Source organism: Vigna radiata, chromosome 8 (genome assembly GCF_000741045.1).
Source record: "Vigna radiata var. radiata cultivar VC1973A chromosome 8, Vradiata_ver6, whole genome shotgun sequence".
NCBI lineage: Eukaryota > Viridiplantae > Streptophyta > Magnoliopsida > Fabales > Fabaceae > Vigna > Vigna radiata.
In genome coordinates, this window is record NC_028358.1 from 43,568,208 (window position 1) to 43,581,380 (window position 13,173).

Genomic DNA, 13,173 nt, shown 5'->3' on the forward strand with positions numbered 1-13,173 from the left:
TATTTCATAAGTAACATACCTGTATTTGTTTTTAATGTGTGTGAAAAAAAAAAATTACGCTGCACTTACTACGAGACAGAGAAAATACAACGTTTCAGACTTTAATTTATTTGTCTTATCTTCGTTACTTAATTAATTATTTATATTACAGTACAATTTTTTTTTATCAGAGATAAGAGTATTTTTTAAGTAAGCTTTTCAATTTTAAATACTTAAAGTCATACTTTAGGCGTTAGAGTATCCTCTTTCTCAGAATTGTTTAAGTTTGCTCACTAAAATTATATTTTCTTCTCCAGTTATTTAATTTTTTTTCTCTAAATTGATCAAATTAATAGTGTAATTAAAAAAGGTCATCTTAAAATTAAAAATAAAAGAAAACAAGTAGTACTTGTCATAATAACGGTGATGGTTTATGGAAACTTGAAACTTTCATCCCAACAAGATTTACCTTCCCGAGAAAGAAAAATTGACAGAACTCATTCGATTTCTTGCAAGTTTTAACAAAGTATCTTTAGAAAAGGGAAAAGAGGACAATTTAATGAGAGAGAGAGAGAGAGGCAAGTTGCAACAACTTGCAACAGCCTCATGTGGATGCATGATTCCAAGACGATTCATTAGGCAAACAGTGATAACTGTAAAAAGAAATAGGGACCTCATTTTCACCGAAAAATTCATTGCACTAGGCCTACCTATGAAAACAAATGGACCAGATCAAGAGTTTGACTTGCTTCTAACTTACTTACGGCACTTGGTACTTGACCCCTACGTTGTCTAAAAGGTGGGATTTTTTTTGTCGTTATGTTCCAAAATTAGAGCAAAAGGATGGTGCCGGTAACCCAAATGAATATGCATTTTATGACCCAAAAAAAATCCATGGTACTGCTCGCATCACATCACACCACCACAACTTGATTACAAAATTGTCCATACTCTAGATTTCCATAACTGCTGCCACCGAATGTAACCCTCCCTCTATAAATACCACCTATTTCATTTCGCTTTTCCATCGCTTCACTCCTTGTAATTTCCCTACCACCATGAAGAGACAGAGAGGTGTGACTGTGAACGCTGTTGTTATGCCCATGAACAATCCTCCCAATGTTGACGATGTCACGGCAACGGGGAAGAAGAAAGTCAAGAAAGAGGGTGAGCAGAAGGTGGGGAAGAGTGTGGTGGAGGTCGAGGAGAGAAAGGAAAGTTCTATAGACATGGTGGGTGGATTCCTGCAGCAGCAGCAACAAGGAGCAAGAGACGGTGGCATGATGGGTTGGAATTGGGAGGAGAATAATCAGAATATCCCTTGGTTGAGAGGTGTGGTTGATGAGCAAATGTCGTGGGGTTCCACCTGGGTCCCTGCTTGGGACATGGACTTCCTGGGGGGTGATGCTTTCACTGACCTCTACAATGATGTTGTTTGGGATGATGACATCTGGAATCTCAACAATCAAATTCCAATTCCCCTCGATAGAAAGAGGTTTGATTGGGGGTAGAGATTGTAGTAAACAATACTGTTTCTCAAGCCTCATGTGTTTCCCCTAATTAGGGATGGAATTTCAGTGCTTTCTTTCAATTATATATGTTCAATTCTCTCCCTATAATGCTAATTTGGCTGATCAAGGTTTGTCACCGCCTCCTGTAAATTTTTCTATTTGAGTTTGTAAATATTCTTATTCGCAAAATCTTGTAACTTGGTGATGATTTCCAGATAATTAGTGGGAAATGAAAAAGTTCCCCAAATCTGATATGAATAGGGAAAACCGTTCACGAATATTGCTGCCATCGGTTCCAACCATAGTAAGCGTGACCAGATGTGAAATATCGGAAAGTATGTCAAAATGTTTCAGCAGAATATTTGGTATTCCATTTATAAAATGTTGGCATGTACGTGGGATAATAGGAAGTTACAAAAAGCATTAAAATTTGGAAACCGGATCCCCATCACACGAAGAATGTGGAAATGGGAAACCCCGGCATTTCTACTGTAGAAAACTTTGCTAGAAGACGGTTGTTTTTGATGGTTCAGATTGTCCTGTGTGGCCTCTCAACAAGACTAATGTTCTATTGCTCTCTCTGTCTCGGTGTTATTGTTTACTGTTCGGTGGTCAATTTGGTAAAAGCAACAATGTTCTTTGTTGTAAAGGTGCATGCGTCCAAATCCTATGCTGGCTCTTGAAAGAGCATAATACTGTAACGAAGAATATCTATCTCTAGCAGTAAACGAATCTCTAGGCCTGTCAAATCCTGGAAATGCTACTGGATGGAGTCAGACAACATGACCCTTGTTTTAGACGTGTAGGGGAGAAACTTAGCTTGAGACATTATTCCTTTCCTTATCTTTAAGAATCTTATCTTTAACACACGATCTCATGATTTTATTACGCTAAAAACTAAAGTATAAGTACTTCTGATTTTTTAAGCATTGTTGACGAAAAAGACCAGTAAGGAAATTTGTTGAAGTTGGAACAATCCAATTTTCTGGTTTGTTTACTGAGTTTTGCTAATTTTGTGGGGCAAGCCAAAGTTATGTCATTTTGTCATTTCTATGGTCGACATATTTCACTGCAGGAAAAAAAAGTCATTTCCTACCAAACCAGTTAATTTTGACTCCCAAATTCGTCATTCATTCATCTATCAATAACATAATAAGCATGCTAGTGATCACAAATCTAACTTTTCAGAAATAGCCTTTTCTTAAGTGGAATCCGATGAATGAAACAAACATCAAGAAGAGAGCTATAGGACAAAAAATTAACGTACTCTCTGTAATTTTCTGTAATTTCAAATGCGTATATACACATCAAATCACTAACCAAGGTATTCAATTTCTTTAGCTAATGGATGATAGAGGTAGATGGTAAAGAAGAACTTTCAAAATTCTAAATACCAGTTGCGACCTCACGTGACAGAGGTGGCAAAATAAACAAGTTTTAGAATTAAATATAGAATAAAAATTTCAAGGTCCTCGATATTCTGGTAATGGTTCAGGACTTGTTCAGTGTGGTGTGAATACGAAATTGTCAACGTTAGTGCCCTGTTTCTTTGGGCAGTCTAGGGTGAGTGTGAAACATCTGGCAGTTGATTTCATATTCTGACAGCAGTTATACATTATTCTAACGTAATTGATAACTTGACATGATCATGTTTTGACATAGAAGGTGAAAAACCAGTTATATTGAAAATGTTGTTCAGATGAAATCATGGAAGGAGTATTGCTTTTGCAAGCTGCTGCAGATCGCATAATGTTTGTTGTTATAGGAAAGGTTCCTAATTGAGGCACTGAAAGGAGTTTGTAGCCTTATCATCAAGCACTAGTTGTAGTTCCATGTGGGAAGGGTCATTGTCTTATCTAATGTGTAGGATGGGAACATGAATGCGACTATAATTGTTGGTTTATTCTTGTGTGTTCTCTCACTTGTTGAGCCTTCATTCTCAGATGCCGAGGATTGGTCGGAAGCCTCGTATTGACAGAGACTCAATTATGAAAACAAGTCAACACTCAGGAGACAATGATTTGATCAACCACCCTTCTGTTTAGACGTCGTGGGAAAGTGATAGGTACAAGAATACAATAACCAACCAACAATTTGATGGGTTATTTTTTTTGCCTCCAAATCTTTCCACCGTATCTGGCAAAAGCCACGCGAACACTTCACTCACAAGCTAAATTCAAGGCTACAATCATTTGTCGGCAGAGATAGCCATGCAACTGGATCAACTTCTTTAGGAACTATTCACTCACGCCGTTTTAATAACTAGGCAAGTAGTAGTTGGATGCGTAAGGTCCACGAAACTTTAATATATGGACTTCGGTAGCACACGTTTCTAAAGGTTTGCATTTTGACTGCGAAATTTCAAATGGCATAACTACATCTACAATCTAATTAAGATTAGCACCAATCGCCCATATGCTGAGATTACTAGTTGACTTGATCAAAACATCGTGCATGGCACTTAACACTCATCATGGAGAATTTTAAGATTTTTGTTTGTTTCAACGATTACAAGGTTGATGTTATTAGAGAAAATCTACAATATGGTCACTGATTACCACTCCATTCATAGTCATACTTGGTAACAACTTCCCTATCTTTTTGCTTGTCTCATCCTACAAACAGTACTACTCTGACTCAGCCTAACTTCCAAAACCTTTCTTCTTTCTTAGATTTTCATACTTACCCCTCATATGAAGTCTTGATAAAGGTATCTACTATTTGTCTTCAGTTATACAGTATTTTAGTTTAACTTCTTCACTTTGGACTTCCCAGAGAAATAATTATATAACAACATTTTAATCTAAGGCTTTTAGAAAAAATAATTATTTTGAGGTTCATATTAAATATATCAACCATTAAATATATCCCTTCTGATAATAACACTCCTTTAAAAGAAAAAGAAAAATAACATGGAGGCTTAGGAAACCTTAGAAACTATATAAATATGTCCAAATTATTATAAGTTTATTATATAATCAATGGATTTATTACAATCAATTATTATTTTTACTTATATTATGATCTAGTTTTTAAAAGATGAGTAGTGGAAAAAGTTTTTTAACCATATTAAATTAGTATTTAATATGTCAAATTTAAAATGTATTTATTTACAGTTGATTATTTTGCCTATATAAAAATTACGACTTATTTTATCAAATTTCGAAAGTGGTTAATAAAGCAATATCAAGCTATACTTTTTCATGGTAAGGGTTGAAATTATGTGATCTGTTTGAAGGTTCTGTTCATTGGAATAAGAAATTCTATTCGAATCCCCGGACGGGGGAGCGGGAATGAAAACCGGATTACGTAATCCGGGACGTAGTAAACCAGATACGACTGGACTCCATAATCCGATGTATTGCCGAATAAACCCAAACCGGATCCCAAAACCTGGTGGTGAAGACACACACCCGGATCCGGTAAAACCAAACAACATCACAGAATCCCGGTGCACTCAAACCGGATTCAATTATCCGGTCGCAAAGCTGCATCAAAAAATCCAGGTTGACAATAGCAGATTTCTCTTCAAACCAGAAACCCAAAATCGGGATGCAGTAAAATTTCAGAATCCTGTGACCCCAATTGCACCTCTCCACCGGAAAAGAAAACTCGTCCACCCCTCTACATAATCCGGCAGCCAAAGAAAACAATCTACACCTACTCATCAACAACCATCCAACCCAATGGGAAAATAGAAAACCAAACAAGCAATCTTACCTTAAAATAAGTAAAGGTGATGTCTTCGCCTGCTTCTGTGGATGTGTCTTCGCTGTAATGGAAGCTTCAATGGTAAAGGAAAATGAAATCAGAAAAAATGATTGAAGATGAAATCAGAACAGCGAAAATGGGAGGCGCAGGGGCTGCTGGGTATAGGAGGTGCAGAACTGAAGGAGACAGAAAGGTAAGGTTTTTATTCTGGTCAAAGTCAAATGTTAATTTTGGGGGTGCAGGAAGAAAATTATGGAGAGCAGGAGGAAGCCTTGTACTGAATATGTTGGATAGGCTTTTGAAAGATTTATAACGGGCCAGCCTAAAGCCACATTGTAAATGGACCAGGGTGGGGGTGAGTTCATCCCTTTATTGCATTAATAAGTTTTTTTTTTTTTAATTTTTAAATGTGTTATCCCTTTTCTTTAATTAAATTTTATTTCATCCATTCGTGATGTTAAAATTGTCATTTCGTTGTCATCCACAAAACAAGATATATAAATATATCAAATAATTTCTTAACTTGTCTAGCCTTCCTAAAAGAAAAATCATTAATCATAACATTAACATAAGTGAACAAATATTATGATTTATTTAAAACTTTAAGGCAACAAAGAATCTTTTATCATTTTATTTAAAAAAAAATTTGTTTACATCTTTTAATCAAAAAATTACTTTGCTCGATGTTGAAAACAGTGGATGATTTATTGATTCAGAAAAATTAAGTGTATAAAAGTATAAAAAGTTTTAATTTATAAGTAGTTAATTGAATAATTAAATGATAGAAAAATCAATTTTTGGTGTATTTTATCTTTTTATTATATTTGCTTCTATTAATTAACTTTTTAGCCTTTATAATTTATAAAATAAAGTACCATATTGAATTAGTAATAACAATTTATATCATTCTAAAAATTAGACTTTAAAAAATCTAATTTAATAAAATTAACTTGTAAAATAATGTTTACATTTATTTATTTATTAAAATTGAATATATATTTAATTTATGTAGAATTTAATCACTAAGTGCAAAGTCAAATATATCAAAGAAATGGCATAGAAAGTTCAAAGATGTAGTGAATGTGGTGAAATTCAGTTCGTTTTTTAATTTAAATAACTACACACAATTATCATTTAAGTTTAAAAAATAGGTGTAATTCAGTTCGTTTATAAAATCACGTTTTGTCCTTCGGATAAAACTCTTATCGCTTATACAAAACTCGAATTACCAAGAAACATTAAGTTCTACAAGAATTTACACAAAGTTGTGAGGTAATTTTTTTACCTTAACACTTATTTCCACAGCTATTGTTTAGTTTAGCCCAATAAATTTAAATGTATTAGAGTTGTCACTACCCAATTAAAGATACAGTGTTTTTATCTTCAATCACTCTTTTTTCCTTTTTCCCTGAATTAACAAACATAATATATACAGTGCAAAATAAGCTTATAGAAATCAACATCTTTTTTTTTTTTTTCTTTTTTTCTCCTTTTGTAGCTTTTAGCTGTATATTTTTATTGCTCGTGCGGGCAACACTGAATGGCGATATTCAGAAAAGTTCCTTACAAGTTTGTCAATATCCTGAATATGATGCGTTTATATAAAATTTGGCCTGTTGTAGCAGTAAATACAACCATAATGCGTAATTTATCAGTTCATAAATTCCGTAAAATGGTGGGGAATAGAAAGAGGGTAAATTCCAAGGAGAAAAAGGCAAACGTACGTAGAAAAAGCTAAAAAACATGAACTTTACATTCATTAGTTTCTGCCTGAAATTGCAGGTCATCAGCGTTTAGATTTCATATATATTTACTTGATCGTACTGAGATATTTAATGGTTAGGGTGATAATTTGGTTAATTAAGCATAAAAAGAAAGTAACAAGTGATTGAGAATGGGAAGGAAGGAAGGAAGGAAGGATCTAGGGTTGGTTAGGGTTCGTACGTTTGTGTCAGTTAAATAGTGTTGTTGCTGTGCAGACATCAGACACTAAAAGTCAAGATGGTGTGCTTAGTCTAATCTCATTCTCAATCGGAAGTGACGCATCCTTTTTCTTCTGCTCTACCTGCACCTTATGTTCCTCTTCTCTTTATCATCTCCATTCACTCTCTCACTTATAACTCAAGTTTTGTTTCCCATTATAGATATATTTCTTCATTTTAAATGTAAACAATGGAACATAAGAATGATGTAGTAGAGTGATAATCATAAACACACTCCATTAATACAGCAAAGAAGTGAGTGATTGGAGAGAGAGAGAGAGAGAGACAAGAAGAAGAACATGGTAGACGGATTTGATTATCGAAGCCTGAGCACTGGTGCAGTAATAAATCGTGGGTCCCTTGCCTGCGTAGAATTGGGTCTTATATGATTACTATGATTACCGAGTGTTGTACTGTAGCTGCGGCTTTTTTCTTTTGTTACTAAAAGCAGTGATGATCTTATATGCTTGTGTGGTGCACCTCTCTCAACTTCTGCCAAATCTTAATACAGAAATCGATCCCTATCTAGAATCTACGTTTAAAAGACATGTAAGAAATATCCAGTGATCATTTATTTGGGTCGTATCAAATATTTATATTTGTTTTTTTTTATAAATAAGAATTAAGGTAACCCTCATCAAAACGCAAACAGAACAACAAGAATTTCATATTTTAAGGATTCGGTTTTTGTCATAATAGCAAGGGTTAAACTAGGGTTTATGTGAAAATAAATAATTAATATGATTTTATATTTGTTTTTTTCGTATGTGAAATATTGTTCATTTTAAAATAGTGCAAACTTATAGTTAATTTAATTTGCTCTATAAAAATAATGAATGTAATGATAGGATGAATGCAATTCGTGTCCCGTTAAAATCTGATTTTGAATATTGTTATTGATTTACAAATTTTGTTGATCATTCATGTATAAATAGCTGTGGGATATTTTTTGAAATTGGAAATGTTATAACTCAATTTCCAAGTCATCTAATAATTTGTATATATTAAAAATACGATATCTTGTTACGCACGTCAACCCTCGACACAGACAAAACAGTGTGTCGCGATTCGCGGTCCAGCTTCCTCGCCTCTCTACCCCGTTTTCCTTCTGCCGTTGTCTCCTTTTCTTTGCGTTTTTTCTTTTTTACATCTTTCTCATAATTATCTCAATTTTTTTTTTCATTTAATTCATATTCTGCAGCGCTATCTTTAATACGTATTCTATAATTGTAGATAATACTGATGAATAATTTTGAAATCCGTTTATATGTGATAAATATTTATTAAAAAGATTAAATAATTTAGTCCCATTGAAGGGGTCCATAGCTCAGTGGTAGAGCATTTGACTGCAGATCAAGAGGTCACCGGTTCGAACCCGGTTGGGCCCTCCTCTTATTTTAGTTTAATTGTTTTTTCTTTACTGTTTGTTGAATGTAATCAGTGGGCTCACCCGCCCTCTTCTATTAGTTTAATATTTTTTTATTGTTTTGCTAAATGTAATTAGTGGGCCACAAAAATTGTTTCTCCAAAAGTGGAAAAGTAATATAAAATACTTTCATAGTAAAAAGTTTATTTAATATCACGTCTTATGTTATATATAATATTAATAGAACATAATATTTTTCTTTATACTGGTTGATGTGTTTATTTAAGCTTTAAATAAAGTATTTTTGGAAACAAAAAGGATCACAAACCAAATAGTTAAAAAGATGAAAATTATTTCTATTTTCTTTATTAAAATTATAAAAAGTATTTTTAAATTTAAAATACTTCTTATTTATAAATATTAAAGTTTGGTAGTCAATGTCTTACGTGTAGTTTGGTTGTTTGTTTAAACAATATTCTTTTTTATTTTTTTAGTATTATACTTGATAGAGAACAATTTTCTAATTCAATAAAAAAAACTTAAAGAATAAGTCTTAATAATTCAATGAATATAAAGGCATAAAAATAATGACTTAGAACACAACTATAAATTATTTTTAGAAAATTGAAAGAAGTTGTAATTTTCTTTTAATTTTTATTTTTTAATTTTAAAGTGTTTTTTTTTTATCCGATGTCTTTTTGGGGTTTTCTTTTAAGGTTTCTTAAGGGACTTAAATATGTGTGTATATATATAGAGGCACAAAATATAACTATCTTACTTTGTTAATATATGAATATTTGAATATAGTAAGAAAGGATTTTCTTTGTTATTGTCATAGAATTTTGATTTTCATCAAAGACGAACTTTTGTTTTTTGTAAAAAATCTTTATTAACTTATCAACCTTATAGATTATGGTGTTCTTTTACTCTGGTTTTTATAAAAGATGAACAAAGTTAATATATATATATATATATATATATATATATATATGTGTGTGTGTGTGTGTGTTATTAATATAATAGAGATATATAAGATGCAGGAAAGTATTTTTGGTATAAATTGTTATAATAATATTTATATATAAAAGAAAGTATGAGATATATTATATTAATATATTATATATAAGAGATGCAAGAGAATAAATATGATAATAAATTATATTAAAATAATATTGTTTTATAGAAAGTTAATAATAAAGATTACGTATGATATTAAATTTTACCTGTTGGAAATATATTATTTTACAAGAAATTGTAGAGTTTTGTAGTGTGATTGAAATAACACGAAAGTATTGTCTATTTCAAATTATTGGAAGTGGTTGTGGAGCATGTTCTGGTACATATGACTTGATCCTTAAAGCTTAAACATGTGGTTTGATTATAATTCAAAGGTATATGAATTGGGAAAGAAATAAACATGGTTTCAAGGTTACTGGTGGTGGTTTAATTGTAAAATCTTTCGGTGATATTCTTAGTGTTTTAGAATGAAAGTAGGATCTCAGTCTTGGGGATCTTCTTGACGCTCCAATGGTCTTTCTTCTCATGTATAGAAGGCTGACCATGTGGTGAGGAGTAACATAAGGTCTTAGTCTTGGAAGCTTCCATCATACTCCAGGACACAGAACAAACTAACCTCGTGAGTGTGACAGGGCAGGGGAGCCCAGGACGGAGGAGCCCAAGGCGGGGAAGCCTAAGTATCACAAGCCACCACGAGTGCATGACTCGCCATAGCTTGACTATCATTCTAAAGTCCGGACGAGTCAAGTCCAAAAGATAACATGATATGATCTGTGTTGCAGATATGGCCTTGCTTGTATATACTTTACTTGGATTGAATCCAGTATGTTCATGTTGGTATAATTGCATGTTTTTTATATAATTAGTTCATCTTTGCTTGCTTGTGTTTTGTGTTATGTTTGTGTTGTTTTCTTTTGCGATGATCATCCACTTGGATGGGAGCAGATGATGAGGATGTTACTTTGGAAACAACTCTTGATGGGGATGACAGTGCTGCAGTCTAGTCTACTAGACCTCAATTCTCTTAGTCATATTATTTTGAAGAACCCTTTTTCATGTTTTAAAATTTTTAATTCCTTGTATTTCCATAGAGAAACTTTAGTACTCCACTTCTAAATTCTAAATACTGTTTAAAGATGACTGTAATCCTATTGTTCTTAATTGCTTTCTATTATTATTCATGATGATAATGTCTTGATTATATATGTCTTTATCATATAATTGGAACATCACATTTATAATATTTAAAAAAATTAGATTGAATTAAACAAAATTAATTAATATATAGATCAAATTGAATATAAAACGTTAGCACATGACATTACATTGACACATTCCATTGTTAGTTCCACCTGACTAGAAGCTAGATTGAAAAGTTTAATTTTTAAAAATAAAAAAAAAAACAAAAAGACTGTGAGGTAACACATGACATATTTAATTATTTAAAAATATTAACAAAAATAACTAAATTAAACAAAACTAATAAAAACTAAGACCAGAAACAAAATAAAAAAATATTTGAATTGGATTTAACAAACTCTACTAAAATAGGAAACAAATTTATATTTAAACCTATATAAATAAATGTTTCTTCTAATATAATTGCTTTTTTTTTTTCAATGAATATGTTTTTTAATTAACTTTAACTTGTTTAACTAACACATTAATCTATAACTATATATAAAAAGATTTTTTTTTATCCACAATTCATATTTCTATTTTATCTTTTATAATATATTCGGTGTTGATTGACCTTTTAAGGGCAACTGTTATTTTGAATTTTTTATAATAAAACTTTTGCAATATTCATTTTTATTTAATTTTTTATTTTCTTCGTCATATTTATAGTTTATAATATTTAAGTACATCTTATCACTTTTAATATATTTTTTTCATCTGGATATTCACCATTATTAAAATCTTATCTTTAACATTAAATTAGTCATTGATTTATTTATATATTTAACATTACATTTAAAAATATATATTTTATTTTAACATTTTCTTCACTTGTTAATTGTAATTGAGTTTTGAAAAAGAATTTATCACCTTTATTTATACCTAAATATATTTCTTAATATTTAAATTATTTTAAAAATTTGCTTACACTTCTTTCCATTTCTTATAAATGGAATATTATCATAAAAATTATAAATATGATCAACTCATAATATAATATAATATAATAGATATTTAAAAAAAAATGCAAAAACACAAATATTGTCACTCATAATATAATGTATTATAAATATTAAAAAAAAAACGTGAGTACATACAGACACCACAACATTTGTTTTTCCGCTTATTTAATAAAATTAGAATTATTTTTTAAACATGTATCAATTATTTCTCCATAAAATTAAATCTATATATCACCAGTATAAGTTTTTCACAGGCATGTGCGTTTATATATAATAATATATTTTGTCATTGTCATTTGAATATTAAAATTATTCTAATTAATAATAATATCATGGTCCACACTTAATATAGAAAACAATATATAACCTCAATGTGGTTTGATGTTATTTTCACATTAAGAATTAATTTTGTAATAGGTAGTTTTGTTATTTAGAAAATGAAGAAGATATTATGAAAGATGATCTAGGATGAGATATTGTTGGGAATTTGAATTGAAGTAGGTGTGGGTATGGAGGTCTGAGGTTTGAAGAATAAGAAAAAACAGTTATGTTATCAATGAGAGAATTATAATTAAAACATTCAATTCAAGTCACGGACTGCTCAAATTCAATGCACAGTCTGCAAAATCGTGTCCCTCCTCCCCAACTGTCTCTCACCGACATAATACCTATTCTATGTAAATTTCAAACTCCATTCCTCATTAACCTCATTTTCTCACTCTTAATTAAAACCTAATTAAGATTTTATGAATCATCAGATCTACAAAGAAAAAAGTACATTGGATTGGATTGAATAATTATTATAACCATCATTGGTAAAGATTAAGAAGGGAATCCAATATCTCTCGATGATGTATGATCTGGAATGAGTTAGGAGAAGATCGTCAAAACACCTAAAATGAGAAATGGTGAAATAGTTTTTGATAATAAATGAAAATGTACGATAAGAGAAGAAGAGCATGTGGCTAAGTGGGTAAATTAATAATATAGTAACTTGCATTAGCGGGCACTGCGGGTTTTTGTTTCACATGGGCCACTGTGGTATGGCCATTACATGAGACAGACAAACACCATGCATCTCTCTCCTCAAATAACTAGCCGTCAATTCACTCCTTTCCTATGCTTTCTCTCTCTCTCACTCAGACTCAACACAAACACTTTTCTCTTAATTCACACTCCTAACAAAACTCCAACTTCTCCTTTATCACCACTTTCCTTCAGGTTTCAACAAAACACTACTTAGCAACAAACAAGAAGAAAAACAAGAGGCTGTTTGGGAAATTGGGTTCCAAAATTTATGTGTTTTATTCTCTTGCCATGTTGCTTGCCGGCGGCAGAAGAGTCCTCTACTGTGCGTGTGTGGTGCTGATGTTCGTGGTGTTGCATACGTGCCACACGTGCCAGGTTGAGGGGATTCGCGTGCTCCCAGGAAATGCAGTGCCCAACGTGGAATTCAGCCATGGCAG

At 31.7% G+C, this 13,173-nt stretch overlaps 1 protein-coding gene and 1 non-coding gene across 2 annotated transcripts; both read left to right on the forward strand.

Moving 5' to 3' along the window:
• The first annotated feature begins 881 nt into the window (after nucleotides 1-881).
• LOC106771926 lies at nucleotides 882-2,355 on the forward strand. The gene has a single exon (XM_014657981.2). The coding sequence runs from the start codon at nucleotides 1,038-1,040 to the stop codon at nucleotides 1,488-1,490; it is 453 nt and encodes a 150-aa protein (XP_014513467.1). The 5' UTR covers nucleotides 882-1,037; the 3' UTR covers nucleotides 1,491-2,355.
• Nucleotides 2,356-8,499: 6,144 nt separating this feature from the next.
• Nucleotides 8,500-8,571, forward strand: TRNAC-GCA. The gene has a single exon. It is a non-coding gene; the product is annotated as a tRNA-Cys (tRNA).
• Nucleotides 8,572-13,173: the final 4,602 nt, after the last annotated feature.

What these genes read in the sequence shown, in the direction of transcription:
- LOC106771926 (XM_014657981.2), top strand. Translation starts at nt 1,038, where the DNA reads ATGAAGAGACAGAGAGGTGTGACTGTGAACGCTGTTGTTATGCCCATG.